Genomic DNA, 22,478 nt, shown 5'->3' with positions numbered 1-22,478 from the left:
GAATTCCAGGCCCCATCCCAGACCTACAGAATCAGAAACTGCATTTTAATAAGATCTCCAGGCAGTACAAATGCATATGAAAGTTCGAGAAGCAGCAATTAGATCATTTCCCACCCACCTTTCCACTGCTGAGGTAAAATCAGCTGAAACCAAAGATAGCAATAGAGTTTTCTGAGAACCAGTAACTGCTATGTATATTTACTGAGTCTGGTGTTAAATCATCAGGAAATAAGCTTATATGATATCTGGAATATTTTCTGACCAAGTAAAAACTCATCTCGGCAATTGTGAGATTAGGATGATCTTAACTTTAAAACAGGCTTTCTTTTGATCTTACTACCAATTGTATCTTTACATATTGAACTATGCAAGTTTATGATTTTTCTTTAACAAGCACTATTAGCAAAGTCATTAATTGATGTCTTAGCCTTAGGCAACAGAACAGCACACTCATTATATTTAAATTTCCAAAATGCACAGTACTTTAAAAATATATGTGAAACATACGCATATTTGTACAAAATCTCTTTCAAATGTATCCTGGCATGAATTAAACCTGAAATAAAACCTTTCCTTTCAGATAATCTGCAAGTAAAAGTAACTGACCTTTAAGATTTAAAACAACAATCTGGTATCCTAGGGAATGGCAAATACCCTGGTAGTCCCAAGAATTAAAGTTACCAAAGACTGAGAAACTATGGGCAGAAAGTACTGTCCCTATGACTTCCTGGTTCTGACAGAAGGCAGCATGTTATCAGGCCAGTCCCAAAGGTATGGAGCAGAAACTCCCAACCTGGGTGGCCCAGACTCTCAGGGGTGTGTCAGTGCAGTTGTGTCCAAGAAAAAAATTAAAAATTTTCAAGTGCTCAATAGCAAGCCAGAAACTTAACTTCATTAACCCTTGACAGACTAAACAAAAATGGCAACTACCTTTGCTTCTGTCTGAAAGTAGATAAAGTCAGTGTGGTACCACTGGTTACCTTATGCTGGGCAAAATCTCCCACTGAAAATTACATAAAGCATATCTTTAATGTATAAAAATTGTAAAGCGATTTAATAAATGCATGACAGTAATAGATAAAATGCTTCAAAATAAAGGGAAAAACAAAATGGTCTTTGGTATTAAATTTTTCAAATTCTTCTCAGGTGGCCTGCAAGCTAAAATCTTAATTCCTTTTTTCCACTTCATTCACTACCTTCCCTGACTTCACCCAATTAATCCACAGCTCCTCAATTAACTATCTCATGTTGGCTCTAACCTCCCAAGTCCCTGAAGCTTTCCTGGAGTGCACAAGACTGTATTTGTTCCTGCGGAAGTCTGGTCCTTAGTTGGTGAACACAGATGGGGTTCTTTCTCCCTGAAGGTGGGTACACTGAGGGGTCCTGTAGCCTAATACAGCCCAATGACATTTATAGTGCATCCTGTATATCCCAGACCCTCTTATACAATAATTGTGACGCCAGGCCTGTCTTCTAGCCATTTATAGTTGAGTTGGGGAGATAAAAACACATGTAATCAATGCTGTAATAGAGATGTATACAAATCACAATGGGAGGACAGATAGGGGAGCTTGTCTTTATTAGGGAACACTTTACAGAGGGCATGACATTGAGTTGAGACTTGAGAAACAAGCATAAGGCATGAGGCTGAAAACCAGATTGTGAAAAGCTATCCAAGGAGTATGACTTTTTTGTCAGTTATCACCGCTTAAATTTTTCCACTTAAGCTAGCACGAAATAGAATGACTATGTATCCTGAAGAGTGTGTGGGCAAAGGATAAAGTAGCCTTGCCAGAGCTGCAAAATTTCCTTGAAGGCTTGTATTTTATCTAAAAAAAAAATACATATATATATATATCATGTAAATGTTGCAATCTACTCCCTAACTATTTGAGTTTGTTTCATATAGAAATAATATTTCTGAATTAATACTTTCCAGTCATACTGATACTGCAGGAAGATAATCCTGTGATTTCAGGTGTTGTACTTTGTTGGGTGAGGGGGAGGAGGAGGAGGAGGAGCCGCGTCCCTGTGCTGCAGCTAGAAAGCCACGCCCTAAAAAAATCTGGAGCTTCTGGAGGCACAGAAGCAAGGGAGTGATGTGATCAAGTCTATCTTATTAGAAAGATTTCGGAATCATGCTTAGTCAGATTCAGAATAAAGCTGGGAACTCCCTAATTAAAGCGCATTAAAACACGCCTTGGACAAAGATGTGGCATAAAAAATGTTACATAAGAAACATGTATCATAAATATTGTGAGCTTTCCTTTTGAGTTACAATTATTAAAATCTAAATGACTAACATTTAAGAATATTTAAGAATGTTCGTAGACTTTGTCATCTGTGAAGTAGTTTCAAAAGGGCTGACAATGTAGGTAACTAAGTACTTTCTAAATCTGTGTTTTAGTTGCTATTAAACTATTAATAAAAATGTTATTCTTGGGTCTTCCCTGGTGGCACAGTGGTTAAGAATCTGCCTGCCAATGCAGGGGACACGGGTTCAAGCCCTGGTCCGGGAAGATCCCACATGCCGCAGAGCAAATAAGCCCGTGTGCCACAACTACTGAGTCTGCGCTCTAGAGCCCGCGAGCCACAACTACTGAGCCCACGTGCCACAACTACTGAAGCCCCCGTGCCTAGAGCCCATGCTCCACAACAAGAGAAGCCACCACAATGAGAAGCCCGTGCACCGCAATGAAGAGTAGCCCCCGCTGGCCGCAACTAGAGAAAGCCTGCACGCAGCAATGAAGACCCAGTGCAGCCAAAAATAAATAAATTAAAAATAAATAAATTAAAAAAAATGTTATTCTTTAAAATGTTGATTCAACTTGAATGTTTACCAATGAAGAAAAAAAATAATAAAAAGTGCTAAATCAGAATCAGGAAATTGAGCTCCTAACCCACTCTATGATAAATAGTGAGATAAGACAGACTAAATACAGGTAGGTATTTCCTGTGATTTTAACGCTTTTGTTTTCAATAGCAAACAGTCAACTAGCTCTCTTCCTTTGGAATGACCTCCAAAGGGCTAATGGCTAACATTATTTATCCTTCTTTTCAAATGGTCAACTTATCTTGCACACATTGCATACAAAGTTGCAAGTAAAAAAAAAAAAGAAAAGAAAAAAGAGAAGCAACTCCAAGCTGGCAGCAATGGCCACAAGAATATCTAATCACCAAAGGGTCCATGCATTCTAATCACCATACATTCCTAGTAAACGGAACATACAGTACTTGTACTACGTGAGAGTGGTTCTTGAATAAGGGTAATTTCGCCCCTTTAAAATCAGGGACAACCATAACTCTGTTTTATTACATACAATGCTATGTCTGAAAAAACAATTTTTCTGTAAATTATGGGTGGTCAGACATAAAAATGGGGCCAACAGGCCTCTTTATATCCCTAGGCATGGAAAGTGTTCAATGGCTTCTTTAACAAGTAGAACACTTGGATCCCACATTGGCCATGAGAGGGATAAATGGCTACTAATGTTCACTTGAGTAGAAAAGTGGGGCTTGGAGGTCCCACATGGTGTAAAGCACTCAGTCATCATCTGAAAGAAATTAACAAAAACCTCCCTATGCGTGTGGAATGGTTCCTAAAATGCAAGAAAGGGACCTGGCAGGAAGACCAGACATCTGTTTTCTCTTGAACTGACTAGGTTCACCAACCAGCAGATAGCTGCTTATGGGTATGTGAATGCAAACTGCTTGAAGCATGGTAGACCTCTGTGTGGAAGGGCGATTAAATTCCTGCTCCTTTGACTGCCTATTTACTGAAAAAAGTGCGAGCATACCGCTAGGCAAGTAACACAGGGCGATCCGCTGACCCCCAGCAGGTCTTAAGAGGTATTGCGGAAAGGCCTACAGAAGTCACTCTATTAACAGATATCACCATTGTTGACTTGAGTTTTATATCTTTTGAGCTCGTTATCTGAGGTTTTTTTCTTCTTTTCATAGATTCTGAGTCTCTTATTTTGAAAAATGCACACATTTGAAACAAATGCCAAGTTTAACATAAATGGCTCAAGTTTAACCTTGAGCCTTTTGGAAAACCTTTGGTAAATTTCATTAGGGTACTCAATGGACTCAATAAATATAATTTTTAAATGTCCCATTCTTATCTCTCCATATCTGCCCAAACTGGGAAGTTTTTCTCTTGCTTAACTGGCTTCTTTGATCATCAACAAAACAAACATTTAATATCTACCATAGGCCAAGTACCAAGCAAGGCACTGAAATTAAAACACGAATAAGAAACAACCATTGCTGCCCAACGCTCTCCACTTGTAGCTTTATAATTCAGTTTTGAATATTTGTGGAGTTCTTTCTCAACTCAGGTAGTCAAAGTGTCAAACAATATTATATTCTCCCCCCACTCCCCACACTCGCCTAGTGGAATGTCCCTTAATTTCTTCTGATTATGTAAGAAAGCAAGCCTTTAATATGTGGCAATGTGAATTTTCAAAACTTTATAGTGTCCAGATTAATTCACTAGAGGAAAGTGGAAAGTGATAGGTCCCTTATCACCCAAACATGGGAGCCAGACCTAAACTTTTATAAACTGTCTCCACAAAAGTTACATGCCAGATGCTCCTTTATCCAGACAGCATAAAGGGGATAAGTCAACTCCCGATACTCAAATCCATGGTTCCGTGGCACAGAACAATGGACCCTCTAGCATTTAAAATACCTTTTGTAACTTTAATGATATAATAAAAAAGAAATCGGGTCCAGGAAACTCAGTCATCCTACAGAGACCCGAAGAAATTCACAACGTGCAGAATGTTGGCACACTGCCAGCATCTCTGAACCCGTGCATTGTTCCCTCCCTACAGATGATGTAGGAAGGGATCACTTTTCCTAGCCAATTTACAGTCCAAGCCACCCAAGGAGGTCTTTGAACAGTGCTCATTACCAGTCCACGGGAAAGCTGGCATTCAAAGTGCACTGTTGACACAACATACACTGCCAATCTATGCCCAGTCCGGTTCTGACTAAATGCATTGTAAAGACTTCTTCAAACAGGATATATTTAATATATTATGCTACTCAATATCACCGGCACTGAAAAGGTGCCTAGGTAAGTGCTCATGGGGCTGCTCTAAAAAAGGCCTCTGTATTACCTGGAGCAGGTTGTTAAAATAGGCCTCTTTCTAACTTTGTTTCAGCAGAAGTCACCGAAAAATGGGTTTCAGGCATGCCCACGTTCCAGAGTGAGAAACCAGACCACCTACACAGAGTCTGCAAAGGAGTGGCTGAGATCTGGTTTGAGAGGCTCAGCTGACCACCCACCTCTCGTCTGCCTGGGAGGGACCGGAGAGGCTGGAATGAACACGCATGTGGAGAGAACCGCTGATGTGTTCTGAGTCCCACCACACGGGCTGCCTCCCCCATCACTGCCGGTGCAGCAAGAGGGGCTTCAACAGACCCCTCAGGAGGCATGGTCTGTGACCTTTCGAGCTTGGTGGATACAAGGAATCAATGTCTGACTTAAGCCTGAGGAATCTAAAAGGCAAAGGCTGGTTGAAGGGGCCCATAAGTGCAATTGGGAGGTAACTAGTCTCCCACAGACAGCTGGCAAACAGATCAATGTGGGCCACACAGGTAGAGTTGGCCCAGGGTTGTGTTAGAGCCTTCCAGGAAGGCTGTCTTGAAGGATAAGAAGGTCCTAGAAGAAAGGGGCTGAAGGCTGACCCTTAGATTCTCAGGAGCTGAGGCTAACAGCCTGAGGACACGTCTTCTCTAGCTTGAAGGCACTACAGGGGAAAGAGCAAAGCATTGTACTAAAGAAAGCATCAGTTCTCTGTCTGCCCAGAGAAATCAACACCAGATCACAGAATTGTCAGGTCAAGAAACTTTCCCATCCTTTGCCACTGCTCCAACCTTGGAGGGGTTAGAAACCACAGCTAGCTATGGAAGAGTGGGAAAAACACAAATTTGGGAAATAGGAAAGAAACTAACCATGCTCCCATCCCAGGACAAGCTTATTACCTAGAGCAGACCAGAGCTGGGGGAAGGGAGAAGTTTTAATATTATACGGCACTCAAAATTTGGTCAAATAAACAGGATTGGACATTTCAATTATAGGTATCACACACTTAGCATTGGAAATGTGCTCTTAAAAAAAAAAAATCACACACTCAGCATCAAAATGTTAACCAGGAGCCTATTGCATATTATTTCAAGTAAGAAGAAAAGTATAATGTATTACCATTAATCACAACCCCCAATTTCCTAAAATACAACTAAATACATTTGTTACACATCTGTACGTGTGTGTGTGTTTGTATACACGTAATACATGGTTATATTGGGATGTAAACTTTTAAAATATCACTTCTTGATCACCAAATTATCAATATGGTTGTTAGCAGACAACTGCTTTGTAAGTTGTCATTTCTCTTAGCACCAGCAGCACCCAAGACACACAACCCTTTTTGCTGACTCTCAGCAGAGTTTTCAAAACCTCTACACAATTCTGATATTTTACAAACTGTATTTGGAATATAACCTGAGATTTTCCCCTTAAACATCTTGTTTAAAATATTGTACTGACATTGGTGTAAATACATATAGAAAGGCTGAAAATGTACTGAAAGACAATTATGTTCCCTTAAATTTGGATATGAAAAAAATTAAGGGGCATTCTACTGAAAAAAATTAACCAGAAAGACCTGAAATGACAGAAGCAACTGACGGAACTTTTCAAAATAACGAGAGTTGCCAGAAAAGTCATGGGACCTGCCCTAGATTTTATCCATGAGAGGAAGAAACAGGAACTTCACAGAGTAGAGGAAATGGACAGAACAGAGGGAAAAATAGAGCCCTTTTCCAACTGTGCCTTAACAGTCCTGCTTAGAAAATGTATGGTTACCCATTGTTTACATAGTCACATTAAACATTCTGTAAATCATATACAACATAGGTACTGCATACTCACAATTAAATATATTTCAAGCCTCATAATCACCGTCTTTCAACAATACCACAGGAAACTGCTGTATATTATGGACAAGTAATCTAAAAATCACGGTGCTTAGTATTTACGTTTGTTTATTTTAGCTTCTTCCTCTGGAGTTTAAAAACATCTGAAATAAGTCCAACTCAATCCAAAGGTCTAAAAATATTAAAAGTCAAGGATTACTTTAGAAAGGTGATCCCTTTCATCAATTCCTGAAATCTTTATTCATGCTGATTCTTTTAATCAAGGTAAATCTCTATCTTGGTAGCTGCATATATGTCCTTCAAGAGCTTTAAGGTCTTAGCAGGTAACTTATCTCAACCAGGGTTCTTTAACTTCCATAAATCTTCTTTCCTTATGGAAATGTGAATACCCCTCAGGGAATGACCACATGCTACTCTTCAGAAGCAGCAAAGGACAGCACAAAATTACTTTCTTCCGTACTTCAAGACACCAGATAATATAAAATTATCGATCTTTTGAAAAGAATATACAAGATATCAAACTGCCAAGTTTCAAACTTGAAAATATGTTCCGTAGCAACTCAAAAACCACACACACAAAAAAATATGTACATAATTGTATGAGTATCTTAATAAATGTACTGTAGGTACTAGGTATGATATAACCCAAGTTTACATTTAGGCAATAAGACTGGAGCATAAATACCACTTCAGTGATTAAGAGTTCATCAAAACAAGTCCTGAATAAAGCCACTGCAGAACTACTAAAGAGAAGATTTATAATCCATAAATAACCAATGTCTAAAAATCACTGACTTTTACACAGAGGAAATAGTATCTGTAGCTTACACTGCATTAAAACTGCTAGTATATTTGTACAAAGCATACATATGTGATTATATTTGTTATTCTTTCAGAATATGACATTCTATACACAATTACCTCCTGAAGTGTTTCTAAAATGTATTAATTCCTTAAGCATTGACATTTTAAAATTATTTAAAAAAATATAGTACAGAGCTTAAGCCCACAAGTACCCATTTACCTGAGAAAATCTGGTGCTATTTCTCCATTTACTTAGGGGGTTACATAATCTGCTATGTAAAATTTCATACAGTTATAAAATCCTTCTTCACATATAAAATTATGAGGAACAGTCTTTGGCAAAATAGCTACCACTGAGGATGCGAAGGCATGGGACAAGTGTCCACAGGTAACTGTGGCTCTCTGGGATGGAAGGAAGAACTTGAATGGTGACAGGAAAAGCCACGTATCTAGCTTCAGAACCAAAGCCAGAGACCAGAGCAGTGAGTACCGGCTCTCAACTCACCTTTGCCATTTGAGCTTGAACCCCACTTGCCTTCAGGGCAGACACAGCCTTCTGAGCTGCTGCAGGACTGTCAAAGTCGACAAAACCATAACCTGAAATGCAAAACACACTTAGTGTTTAAGCCATTATTTTACGATTAGGTAACGAGGAAAAGGATGACTCCATTTGGTCTCTGATGCAGGCAACAGAAATGAAAGCCCTGACGTCCTGACCAGTCTCAAGCTGTACAGCCGCAATGCAACATCCTCCCCGAGCTGTCCTTCCCCATCTATCACGGGCTAGGCAAGTTGCCCTTCAAAGTTCAAAAAAAAAAGGAAAAAAAAGAAACCAGTTTTTTTCCTTTTCCACATCTTTTTCTCAGGTGTCCTGTACTTACTGGGGGAAAACAAAAAGACATCTAAGTTATACCAAGATTTAAAAAAAAAAAAAAGAAAAAAAAATCAACTTCAGAGAAGTAGCATTTTTAATAATTTGGTAAGAAAGATGGTGCTATCCTACAGAGCTTACAAGTGTATGTTTATTCTGTAGACTACATTTTATTTTTCAAATAAGTTAAGTACAACCACTGGATACCCCAAATATAAAATAATCTAAATGTTAGAACTTGGTTAAAAATATCGTTATTTATCTAAAATACAGCTCATGATCTCTTCAAAATAAATAAAGGGGGGGGGGGGGGAAGGAAATGGCTCCAGAAACCCAAAATAGCTGTTTTAGCAGTTCATGTCCTAAAGTCTAAAAACAAAACATAGTAAAACAAATAAGTAAATAACTTCCTAATAGAGGTCCTGGTTCAAAGCGCATTTATCCACAGCTTTTCAAACATTTTAAATAAGCTGGTCAGCTAGTCTGCTTGGCCATGACAAATCAAAAGCAGGAAATGATGGGGAAAAAGGGTCGGGTTGAGGGTAGGGCTGCTACAAAATAATCATATGGATGGTATCCATATGCTAATTATTAGTGAAAATGAATAGCAATCAAGAAAAGAGGAAAACTATACAAAGAACAGGCCTTACGCAGCAGATGAGCAACAGCTCCATGATTTCACTGATCCATAAGCATCACTATTAAATCAGGCAATCACTGATTTGTCACTATGATAACCCTTAAGTTACTGAGAAAAGGTTCAATTCTACTTAGCACACTGTTTAAAAGATCAGGGTACCAGGCAAAAACACCAACAGAGATTTCCTTGGAATTCAAACCTATTATCAAATTAATTTTGAATGAGGAAGAATATTTTGAAAAAGAAAAGCCCTGTTTGGAGGTTGCATAGAAGAGGGGCCAGCCCTATCATTTATTTGCAGATATTCTAAAGCTACAGTAATTTAGACAGGAAGAAACTAGTGTCAAAATAGGCAAATATATGCATCAACAAGATCAAACAGAAACTTCAGAAGTAGTCCAAAGGTGAGTGTGCAGTATTAATACCAAAAATATTGCCTGGTAACAACACTAGTGAACTAGACTACGGATTACAGAAATAGATGTTTTAGGAGAGAGAAGTGTCAAAGCTGAAACAAGCAGCTGCTTCCTTTGGTTACTTGGAATTGGGTTGGAATAAGGCCTAATTTGATTTTGACAGTGAGTGGAGAAATAGTCAGGTTGGAAAGAAAAACAAGAGGTTGACCCAAGTAAAAGCAGAGAACGCTACTCAACAGCCAGGTTAGATGTCAGGTTAAACGTATTTTGGATTCCTTTTTAGAAATCTGTTGTTAATGCTAACATGCAACCCGTTATGAAGGTACACACAGGCACACACATACTCACTCTCTCACTCTCATACATATTTTACTACCAAACACAATTTAAGCAGGTCATAAATGAACACCCAACTACACTGAAATGATGTAACTTCTGCTGATGGATATTTAAGACACCCTCCTTGACTTTGCTGTTGTCAATAAATTACAATAAACAGAAGATCTCAAGCTTGATATTCATGTAGTTGAAATTGCTATTCATTCAGGTAATATTAGTATTATTTTATCTGTTATTTCCTTATTAGGAAAAATCCATAATGGTTGCATTTTTAGTTAACTGTTTATAACCTTTTCTGGCCTTGCCCGATGTCTACTACATAGCTGTTTCATAAATATTTGCTGAAAAACAAATATAACAGGTAAGCATGCAACCTGTGCTCTTTCACTTCCTCTATTATATTACTTTCAAGTAAATATAAGAGTATATAAATGAGTTTCACAGGTTACATGGGTTTCATTATATAAATATGTATAGATATTTCTGAAGGTGGGATAAACTAAGTAACACAGCATCCTCTCACTGGACCCCCAAGAGGATTCTTCTCAGGTCTCAGGACCAGGAACAGTTATGGTATTCCTGCTTCTTGGATTTTCTTCTACATTGCGATTACTGAATCATGGGAATAGGTATGTTTATTTTTGCTTTGGCAACTAAGAAATACAGGGCTATTTCTATAGTAACATGAAGTTTCCTGCTCTTACCCCTATTTTCCCTTTGGTCTGACTTATCCTCACCCATTTTACGTCTGTGTGTGTGTGTGTGTGTGTGTGTGTCTGTGTGTGTGTTTTCTGGTCTTATATGCAACTCTGTAAACATTGATAATTAACCAGTCGGTGTCACAATCAATCCTTTGTAAGCTTTTTTTTTTTGGTCCTGAACTACCATATATTCCAGTGCTGAAAAGCATTTAAATACCTTTTGTTGGCTAAAAACTGACAAAAATTGAAAGGTAGAGCAACTGAATAGTGAATTTTTAAATTTAATAACTACGATAACATGTTATTCAGAGCAATATTTCCTTCAGCTTAATTTTGTCTTCTGGAGAGCGGCTTCAAAATATGTTTTGTGACAAAAAATGTTCTATGACCTATAAGGTCTCTAATTTCCAGGTATAAAATTCTTTGATCTGTTCAACTCTCAAAAAATTAGTATACAACACAAGCACTTTCCATTTATACTAATAACCTCTTAAGCATTACCTATATTCATCCATCCATCCACCTACCCACCTTCTCAAGTTATCTATAACATGGCTGACATGTTATCTGTCTTTATTATGAGCTATGCTGTGTTATCTTTTTCTCATTTGTCCTAAAATTACTATTTTTCAGGAGCTCTTTCATTCTCCCTCCCGGAGTTTTATAAACCCGTTCTTGCTTACTCTCTCCGCCTCACTCACTCACCCACACCCCAGATATCTGTTACTATTTCTTCCTGAGAGGCCTGTGTGACACAAAGAGACTCAGAAGGTTTCTATCATCGCCCCCCCCCGCCCCCCACCCCCACCAACATAAGGCAGTCTCTCCTGAGATTCAATTTAGGAGAACGTCTCCAGGAGACATATATCGAAAACCAGTGCTGAATTATTCTTATGCTTATTTAGAAGCCCCAGAAATCTCTCCACTTATCTTTGGACCCTTCCCAAATATCATGGGTTTGTATTATGATGTTAGGTTTAGCTTTAGTATTTTTTTACTTGTACCTTTTCCAGATCATGCTAAGCATTTTGTGGAGTTTTGGTTTCTAGGCAATAGGGTCTTGCTGGAAAAGAGTGTGTAACAGTAGTGTGTCCAGTGTGGAGGTGTGGCAGAGAATTCACCCAGGGAGGCCTCTGGGTCCTCTCCCTCACTTAACTAGGGCAGCTGTGCTTTTTAACACACGGATCTGCTGCGAAGACTTCTTTTTGGGGGGTAAGGGGGTTGGGGAGGTGAGGAGGAAGAAAGGTAGGGTAAGGTTATAAAATGACTTGTCTACTGTGATTTCTCTCTTGGTTTGAAACAAATGCTGAGATCAGCTTCCTGTTTTATACCTGCAAGAGTCTGGGTTTTTTTTGTTATAAAACCGAAAGGTTTTTTTCTGTGTCCCTGCTCACCCAAATCATTTTAAAATATGGTAAACAAGACTAATCTGATAACCGGGTAGACATTTCAGTCTACAATTTGACTCTCTCCAGTTTAATTCACTTAAAATATTAATTGAGTACTACTCTACGTAAAGCATTGCTCTATTCATCGTCCTAAGGCAAAACTGCCTGAATGTGCCATGTTGACTAAACATGGGCTTAGATATTTGCCACAATAGCTCCTTTAAATTCAGGAGCTTTGAAGAAGAGACAGAAATACAATGAATCACTTCAAGTCTAGATTAAAGGCAACGGCTGGCTTCTATGGTGAGGCCCTACCATACCATCCAGAGGCTTCATTTATGTTCTCTGCCTTTTTCAGATTGTGCTAAGCCACAGCCGTCACCACTACTTGAAAAACTGGGGTCTAATTAATGAGGAGATTTGCCTTCTCTGCCTATTCCTGTCAACCTTATTTCAATTCACAGGGTCAGTCGTTAGACTCAAAGTCAGCTGACTCCATTCTTCCCCTTTCCTAGAAATCACATGCCTATTGTTAAGATGCTGGATCATTAAAAGTCAGAACCACAGAGCATCAGTGCTGCCTACTCTAGACGCCTCCTCTTCCAGCTCATGGAGCCGGATGAGCTCATCCTAATTACACGGAAAACCGAAGGTCAGTGCATCAAATTAATGCAGCAGCATATTTCAAAGGGGCGTATGACCTCCCCTCCCTATTACAATTCGGTCAGTGAAAATGGTTCTCTCCTCCCCGCTGCCAATATTGTCAACAGGCATTCAGCAGAGAACAATTGGGAGTATTGAAACATGTAATTAAGTACTGCTTAAAACTACTCTATTCTAATTAATAGAGCCAATTTGCACAATATGTAATCTTTTCAGTTCTTTAGTGCAGTCCAATGGTCTTCAGTAAGCAGCTCTAATCTCCTCAGGCTCAGGAAAGAAAAGCTATTTTCTAACTCTACTCCCCTTTTAAGAGCAGGGGATAAATGCCAGCCGGTATTTTGCATGTTAACTCTACTGGCGTCAAATCTGGGATTCTGGCAAAGGGCTAGCTGCTGTTGGGTTTCCAGCCAAAACTCAACCAGGGACAAACACAAGCAATATGCTGACATTGTGCAAGACAGAAACTGGGTGACATGTAAGATTTGGATTTTAATAAACGGAGGTAGTTTTGAAACCAAAGATCAAGTCTAAAATTCCATTATTTTTCTAAAGCTCTGATTTAGCAAATCATCAGCCAAGGAAACATACCTTTGCATTTGTTCGTTGTCTTATCCAAAATTGCCTTCGTGGAAACAATTTTCCCGTATCTAAGGAAAAAAAAGAGAAAAAAAGAAGTTATAACTGAGGAACCTTTATTAATGTCTAAGTCCAGAGAACACACACACTTATCAAACATCTGCAAACTTTCAAGTACAAAATGTTCTTTACTAGGGGACAGGAAACGAGAATTCTAAACACAAACTAAACTAAAAAGGGGGAACAGCTAGGCCTCTCATTTGAATCTTTGGATTACAGTTTGATGTTTAGCTTTGAGGAATCAGGTACTTACCTGATGATCTTGGGACCAAAAAAATGGAATGTGAGCTCTATAAAAATAGTTTCGCCTAGTAACACCATGTCTGTGGTCAAATACAAACCCAAAGGCAAGGCTACAGAAGTGTTAATGGAAAGTACTAAGATCAACATAGCCTTTATGAACTAATCACGGTGGGAAAGCTGCCTGGATCATATCTATTCATTTTGCTTTTGCAGGCAGCTCTGCATGGCTCTAGATCACCACAGAAGGGTGCGTATGTGTATATATCTCTAACACACTTGATGTGTTATTTAAATATTTTAAATGTGATATTTAAAACAGGTCTTTTTTACCTAAGATTTTGCCAACTGTTTATAAATACATTTATTAAGACCTCTTTGAATGCTGTAATAATAGTTATACGGTGTACTCACTAATGTGTGTGCAGGCACGTGTGTGCAAGAAATAGGCAATACAAAAATATAAAACAATGAATCAGGAATTAAGCATTACTTTTATGAGGGTTTGTATGAAAAATGTGTTCAAATTCCTTAACGTACAACAGAAGTTGGGAGAAGAAGGAAAAAAATTCAGATTATTAAAATTGAGGGCACTGCTATCAGAAACAAAGGGGCAGCAGAGTTTAAATATAGGTACTACCTACACCCTTTCACAGTGACCAGACCACAATGCAAAGCACCGCTATCTATGTTTGTCTTCTAAAAACGGAGAAGAAAAACCTTTGAAAAATAACTCTTAAAAATTACTAGGTCTTTGGGGAATGCACATAACATACTTGAGGTATCTGAGACATTTCCCCATTTACATGTGGCAAATTCCAAAATTTTACTTTCCTATGTATTTACTTTAAAAATTTCACATTTTCTCTAATACTACTTTCTTGTGATTTCTGCTGAGGACTAAAAAGGCTCTTAAAAGTTTTAGAAAACTGAAGTATCTGTGCAGCACTTTAAAATATTTTAAATGTTGCAAGTTTCTATTTTATGTATTGAACAAGCTGAAAGATACTTATCTAGAAGAAACAAATGGCTTGGGCCACCTCTCTCCCTCAGTTAATCTTCACTCTGTGTAATCATGTAATCAAATGATTACTAACTGGGCACATGAAAGTAAAGATAATTTAAGGTTCAAATGACAATTACATCCAAGAGGCATAAGGCTACACAAACACCTTCAATTCCCTGTAGAGATTCTGAGTACTTATAACAACCTTAACACAAGTCACTAAGCTTACAAAAAAAAATTTTTTTAAACTCTGCAAAACAGAAACAATAAGTGATTTAAAGACCACCTTTTAGCAACCATTTATCTACCTAGGTTATTGACCGCTTGATATTTACCAGTTTTGCACAAGTTTTAGCTGAAAACGCTTTTAGACTGCATCCCTATCACAGCCCTTTCCAAAAGTAGGGAAGAAAACTGGTTATGACTCCAATGTAGGATAAGGGGATTGGGAGTCACAGAGATTAAGAGACTTTGCTTGCGGTCACAGAGTTCAGGGTCTTTTGTAAACCAAACAGAAGAAAGCAAATTTAGAGAAGGTCAGGGGCTGGCCTCCTACCCTTCTGGTTCTGCTCTCCACGTTAATAATGGGGAAGAAGACATGGAGAGAGGAAGATGTGGGCAGCAGGAAAAGTGAAGAGGCTCCTGGGAGCACTAGACTCAACCCATGCCACACTCTACTCCGGTTTGGCTTCTCTTTGATCTTTGCTACATGTGACATTTCTCCTCATTTCCACACCTATGCTTCTAGGACCCTCACTCTCAGGACCTCATCCTACCTTTCTGGGCACTCTTTCAGTGCTTTGTTTTGTTTTGTTTTGTTTTTTGGCCCATTCAGCTTCCTCCTCTCTCTCCTTAACCAAGTATTTTCATCACATTTGATAATCAGTCCTTAACCCTTTCTTTTCCTAGGAAATATATCCAGTGCCACAGATTTAATTAATACATCTCCTTTGATGAAGCCCATTTCTCCTTCCTTTTTTTTTTTAAATCTAACCAAAGCTTTAGTTTTTGTCTTCTTCTTTTTACTTAACTATCTTAGTATCTTACTAAGATACTTAAATATCTAGTTAAATGTTACCTCATGTCCATTATTTTCTAAATCCCATCCCCAAAGAACCTCAAACACATTTTCCTTGTCTCCTCTTCATATCTCGTTTCATTCAATAGCATCATCACATTCCCAATCTTCCACCAAGCTGGTGGTCCTTGAGACATCTTCAACTCAGCCATTCCTGAATCCAGCCAGTCAATCACTCTTCTGAGTTTTGCCTCTGACATGTGTGTAATATTCACTCCTTCCCTTCACTGTGCCTACACCTATACAAAAGGCATATCGTAGTTCTTGCCTCTAGCCTCTCTCTGGTCCTTCCAACCCAGTCTGCTGCATTACTCTGCCTTAAACACCACTTTGAACATGGTTCTCTTATCTCTCCATTGCCCCCTTCTATCCATGCTTGAACTTAAAGAACCTGTTGTAACACTAACTTTTCCACGAAACTATCCCTAATCTCCTCAACCATTTAGTGGGCGATTTTATAAGAAACCAGAAAGGGAATAACATTTACTCAGTTCCTGAAGTTCTAGGCACTTTGTATGTATGATCTTATTTAACTTCACAACAATCTTATGAGGTAGCTGTTACTATTCCCATGTTTGCTAATGGGAAAACAAAAGCTCATAGAAATTTTCAGACTAAGATCTTGCCTAAAACCTCAAAGCTCAAAAACAGTTAAAGTTTTCAGTGCAATTTATCTACGACATAATTTTGAGAAACAGTGTTTCCTTTACATACTCAGAGTATGAAAGGTGAGGAAAAAAATGGAAGATCTCTTCTATTAAGGGGTTGGAATAGATTTATTTTTCAAACCAAAGCAAGTTTTTTGTCTGTTTGTTTTAGACACAAGAAATAAATATGTGGTTCATGATTGAAGGAGGGATGGGGGGGGGTGTGTGTAGGAGAAGAAATACGTCTGAATTTTATCGGTTTTACTTTCTATTGTGGTTTTCATCAGGATTTGTGGGTTAACACTGAAAGCCCATGACTTCCCAGAAAGTCAAAACAGTTTTCACTCTGTGGTACTACTGCATACTAGCCTGCATGCAATCAGAGGCTCAGTAAGACGCTTCTCTGGAGTTACCTGGGGTGGTGGTGGGGCGGGGTTTTGAAGGGTTTTCCTCTCCTACAATATCTTTTTCTGTGAGCTGTTCACTCAGTTAGCTTCTCAGGGGCTGATGCAGTCACCATGTTGTGGGAATGGAGTACAGAACAAGTTCTTCTGATGACATGAGAAAGGATCTACAGTATGGGGAAGAGCCGTCTGGCAAATGGCACCTCAAGGAACGGGAAAAGGGGGCAGCAGGGTTCAGAGCGGTCCCGATTCCTCTCTGCTAGTCTTATCTGCAGTAAGATTTAATAATGTGAGGCAAGGGATGGGATGCGGGGGGGGGGGGGGAGAAGTCATTACAGACGATTAACATTTAGTCTAATTCTATTGTTGATCAGCAGTGCCTGCAAGAGTAACAGATATCTGGGTAGACGTTCATAAAGCAACCAGATTTTCACCTCCCCTTGTTCCTATCTGCAACTTAATTTGTAAAAAAAAAAAAAAAAAAAAGTCAAGTAACAGGGACATAGGATTTATTAGGAGAAAATAGGCCTCCTGACTGGCAGAATTCACACTCCAAGGACACCAAGGAGATGCACGCTCAAGAAAGCAAGCTGCAGAATTTAATGGGGAAAATGTGAATATGAAGATTCTTTGGGTTTTACCCAGCTTCAAAGTAACAAGGCTCAGACGCACAATCCTGGCTACCCAGAATATAATATTCTTTGCTGAGAGCAGATTAATCCACTCCAGAGGAAGCTCTGACAGTAAAAGGATAAAGAGTAATTAAGAGACATGACTACAGAATAATGAGAATTTCAAAGGGAGAGGATAACAAGTAAAAACTCACATTTAAACCTATTGGCTAATAAAACCTTTTGCTTAGAATCTACCCAAGTTTCTTTTGTTTGTACCACAGCTTTTGTCATTTCTCCATTTCCATTTCTTCTTTCATCTGCTATAATATAAAATCTAAGCATATTTTAGTTTGCACTTACTAAAATAAAGCTTCATTTTCTCCTCTGCCCCCATCACTTAGTCCTTCATTAATTCTCTTTTTGATAATTTACCATAATTACAAAAGAAATGTGTATTTGTTGTTATTAGAAGACACAGAAAAGCAGACTGAAATATCAGAATCACCTGAAGTCCTGAATACGAATGTTAAATGGATTGATGCGTATCCTTATAGATTTTGTCCAGTGTGCACGTACAAGTGTGTGCACATGGCACTCAGGCGCGCACACATACTCTCTCTCCTCTCTCTCATCTACTAGGGAACTTGGAGCTTTTGAACATGGCCAGTTACAAGCCAAGGCTCTGGAGAATAGAGTCCATTCCGCCCACCACCAACAGATGGCGGTAAGGGTTGACGAGTTATTTTAATATTGGTCATCCCAGCTGGAAACTCATTTAAGGCACCATAGGGTCATTGGCAAGGTTTATGTTAGTTTATTTTCCAAACGTTATTAAACTGAAAAAAGCAATGGGTGTGTGGAAAAAAACAGTAAGAAAAAGTATACACCTATAATGTAAACAAAAACTGATTGTGAAAAAGGGCGGGATAGTGCTCATGCATATAGGATGATTGCTTTTGTTTGTTTTAATAGCTGAACTGCCTTTGAAGGACAAAGAAACTTACCACCGTGAGAGAGGCTGTGCCCATGCAAATGACCATAATTAGCACGAAGGAGGGAGAGGGGATTGAAATGAGAAAAAAACAAAACCTCTATGGGCTATCAAATCAGCGTCCACAATGGAAAGCCTATGACCTAGGGAGTTAACTCAGGGGAATAACAGAAGTAACAGCTTACATTTACACAGCTTTTATGTTATGTCAGGCACTGTTTTATGTGATTTAGGTCAATTATTTTAATCTTCACAGCGACCTTTTGAGTAGGTGAAGTTTTATTCCCACTGTGCAGCTGCGAAACCAAGGAGCGGAGTGAGTAAGGGACCCACTAAAGGTTACACAGCAGCAAAGAAGGGAGACACTGACGAGTGCGGAAACTTCGGTCACCAGCCACAGACTGTTCCAGAGGTTCAAAGCTGCTCCCACTGTGCATCTGCACAGCTCCAAACAAGTGGCATGAGGATGAGGGCAGACCCTGGAACTGCTAAAGCCTCTAACACAGACGCTGATAACATTCAGAAAGTTGTTCCCTGACTTTCTGGGTAGACAACATTGTTCTATTTGGAATAAGAGGCCCAAGAGAACAAATGTGTCAGTGAAGAGGAGGTATGGCTGGCTTTAAAGCTTAGAAGGAGTAATGCAGGTATCTATTTGGTGGGAATGGATTTGGGAACGAGGAGCCCTTTGTTATTGTGGACTTGTGGGGGAAAAGGGAAAATAATTCACAGACATACACCCACACCCGGATGATATGGTACAGGCAGTTTTCTAACTTGCTTTTTTTTGCTGCTTTACCTTTCCAATGGCCTCCCAGGAAAGGGGGATTTCCTACAATTTGCTTTAGGTCTTCTAACAGTGGTTGAATAGGGGAAGGAAAAGAAAGTATAAATTACATTCATTTTGCTAATAGCAAAGTTTGCTGGACAATGAGGCCTAAAAGAGTTCTCTAGTTCTGCTTTCTAGCAGAAGGAGTCATTTATCCATGTTATCCTGAATCCTCAGTACCTTGAATAATTCAGCTCATTCTATTTTCTTTATCTACTTGGTATAGGAAGTGGTAAGCCTTTAAGGATGAGGTATTATGTATGTGAAATTTTAAAATTAGGCAATCAATATCAGACAGATTTCCTAAGACTTCACCTTTTTGGCCTTGAAGAGTTTCACTCTTTCTATAAGTCTTCTAAGATATACAAAAATTAAAGGTAAGGAAAGATATTCCATTTTTAATTCCAGTCGTTTTGGCTTAACTCTTAACATTCGTTAACTGCCCCTTCCACTTGTGCGGTACGGCTGGATGTGCTTTGTGCATACAGGATTCCTGGAATATGGAACAGAACAGGAAGCTGCACCTGATGCAGCTGGAATGGAAACCAGGGTGTGAAGAAGGAAAATGCTTGGCAGGAAAAGCTGCTACAGCCCTAAAGGTCAAAACCAAACCTGGTGCTGAAGGTGAATGGAATGCAGGAAAGACAAGTACAGTCAAGAAGGAGGCCAGACCAAGAAATCAAATCAAGCCTCACATATTTACAGCACGTCTCCAGCATGCCCTTCACCATCCAAGGCCTATGAAATGTATGTAAGATGCCATTCCTGCCATCGAGGGGGATAATTTGGGGGGGGGGGGAGGAATGTAAGAAATTTTTAATATTAAAAAATAATTAAGAATATTGAGATCCTGTATGATGAATGCTAAATAAAAGGAGCATAAACGTAGGATGAAGGTCAAGTTCAGCAAGAAAGACTTTGGGGAAAACAGAAATTCAGGTAGGCCACGGAAGACAATAAACAGAAGAATCTGTCTAATGCGAGCTGTGTGGGGAGGATCGGAAACCAAGTCTGAAAAGGTCCTAGAGGGCCTTGGGTTCTAGGAAAAGGAGTCAGGGAAAAGAATGTGGCTGGAGGTTTTGCAACTGTGGAATGATATGATGAAAGCAGGATTTTAGTAAGATTAATGAAAATCTTGTGGCTAGAATTAGCAAAGAGAGATGTCACATTTTTGGTTTATTATTACTATTATTTTTTTGGCTCTCCGTACTCAAGCAATAACACTCAAGTTCAAGAAGTTACCATGGAGGGCTGAGGAGAGCTAGGAGAAGAATGGAAAGGTTCTAAAAGACAGGAAAGTTTTTAAGACAGAGGACTTCTTCTAACTAGCCTTAAATGCTTTTACTTAACATCTGAGAAAAATAACCTATGGTATCTGTGTTACAGAAAGCTAGTGGCTTGCCTCTGTGAAGGCAGAGGAGATGGAGAAAAGGAATCACCATGGTTCACTTTTCTGAACTATCCTGGAAAGAACAGTGAATTTCAGCCCCAGTCCCAGACCTGGAGCCTGCAGATTAATTTAGCAGAAGTGCACACCATCCTCAGGTGGTCCAGCCCTCAGCCAGACGGGCTGCTTTACGACATGTGAGCTGCTGGAGAATAAACCACAGAAGCTTCGGGACAAAGTATCATGTTTTTCAAGAGAAAACATATACATCTACATATCTAGTTTTTCATAACACTGAAATTTTAAGGTAAACACATTCTTTCAGAACACAAATAAAATTGGTAATTTACACCCAGATTTGGGATGAATATAGCCTCTTCTGACTAAATTCAGAACCACTCCTGCTACCCTGCCTTTTCAACATTCCTGCTGGCACAGCTAATCTATTATAAATGCTATACAAAAGTAACAATTGATGCTGTGTACTGCATGTATGGCTTGAACTAAATAATTCATATAGAATGAATATTAAAACTACCTCATTAGAAATGGCTAAGATGCACTTTTTGTCATATTCTATGAAAAACTCGTACCTCTCTTCTAAACGAAAAGAACACTATAAAGCATTTGATTTATTATATAGATTTGCTATTATAGCTTAGTATCCAGTCTATTATGGTCTGCAATCAAGGTAAAGTAGCTTTACACTATTTTCTGGTTTTTTAAGAGCACACAGCACACAAAGGGTCACTGACACTATCTTCTGACAGTATTTTTGTCACAAGTCACCGTACTGCAGCACTTACAGATGCAGTCACAGATGGTCAGGACCAAATTAGTGCTCCCAAGTACTAATATGTCAGAGGAAAATAATACTTGCTGAAAATGGAACCCAGAATTTTGCAAGTAAAATGTAGATTATCTAACATAAAAATGAGTCCTGAAAAGTCTCAAAACACTGATAAATGTCTAACTTTTCAAACCAAGGCAATTTAACTATATAAAGTGGTCGTTTATTTCTGAGTTGAATTTATGAACTGACAATGATAGAGCATTTAAAAAATTTTCTTCCTCTCCCAACAAAACCTGTAATGTATTTTCTTTGCTTTAACAATCTCACCTTCAGGATGATCTAGTACTTTACGAGAAGGAAGACTATTATATTGGGAAGCTGATGGAGTTGCCGAGAGAGAGACCTCTTTTCAAGTGCTCATTCGGCCAATAACCAGCTCTGTGCTTCTGGTGTGGGTGTCTGGCCTCAGTGTCCCCATCTGTACCTACCTATCACCTAGGGCGTGATAACATCTAACTCACGGAACTGTTATTAGGGGGCCAGCACAGTGCTGGCACATAACAGATGTTTGGTAACAGATAAATGTTAACCTTTTCTCCCCATGCCCCCCTGACCCCAGCCCCGGAATTCTTTGGAATAACAGCACTTCCAATTCTAACCACTGGAGAGCACTAGACTACTCTCCTCACCTTCATAATGACATGGTCCTAAGCCACAAAATGTTGAGAAACTGTAGACCTACCATTTTTATGGTTACTTTTCAGTACAGATCTTTGCATAATGAAACCCCTCAATATATATTGGTTCAGTGAATGAAACATAAACATGGAGTACACATTTTTTCCCCTTAAAGTGTTTGGTGTGGGGAATTCAGGGAGGTTGGCAGTTGCAGGGAGCAGGGAAATACTACATTTTGCCTTGGAAAATGAACATGGCCTTGTATTTTATCCCAATTTAGCTTATAAAAACAAATGAGGGAAGCAAGGTAATTTAGGTGTTTAACAGGGAATTAAAAATTGCTACCAAAAAGGAAACTGTAAAAGGTTGCTGGGGGAAAAAAACCCCAAAACACCGAGAAGAGTT

At 39.0% G+C, this 22,478-nt stretch overlaps 1 protein-coding gene across 13 annotated transcripts in view; it reads right to left on the bottom strand.

The window, feature by feature from the left end:
• The window catches only part of RBMS1 (RNA binding motif single stranded interacting protein 1), a 206,540-nt gene that overhangs the window by 26,191 nt on the left and 157,871 nt on the right, over positions 1-22,478 (bottom strand). For all 13 annotated transcript variants that reach the window (XM_082395369.1, XM_082395366.1, XM_082395363.1 and 10 more), the window contains exons 3-4: positions 13,359-13,417; positions 8,258-8,349 (exon numbers count right to left, since the gene is read on the bottom strand). In XM_082395369.1, coding sequence (XP_082251495.1) covers positions 8,258-8,349; positions 13,359-13,417 — 151 coding nt within the window. The remainder of the gene's footprint in view (positions 1-8,257; positions 8,350-13,358; positions 13,418-22,478) is intronic.

The sequence above is a fragment of the Balaenoptera borealis genome, assembly GCF_965194805.1.
Source record: "Balaenoptera borealis genome assembly, chromosome: 6".
NCBI lineage: Eukaryota > Metazoa > Chordata > Mammalia > Artiodactyla > Balaenopteridae > Balaenoptera > Balaenoptera borealis.
Note: the sequence above shows the minus strand (reverse complement) of the source record. Positions and strands in the feature narration are given on the sequence as shown.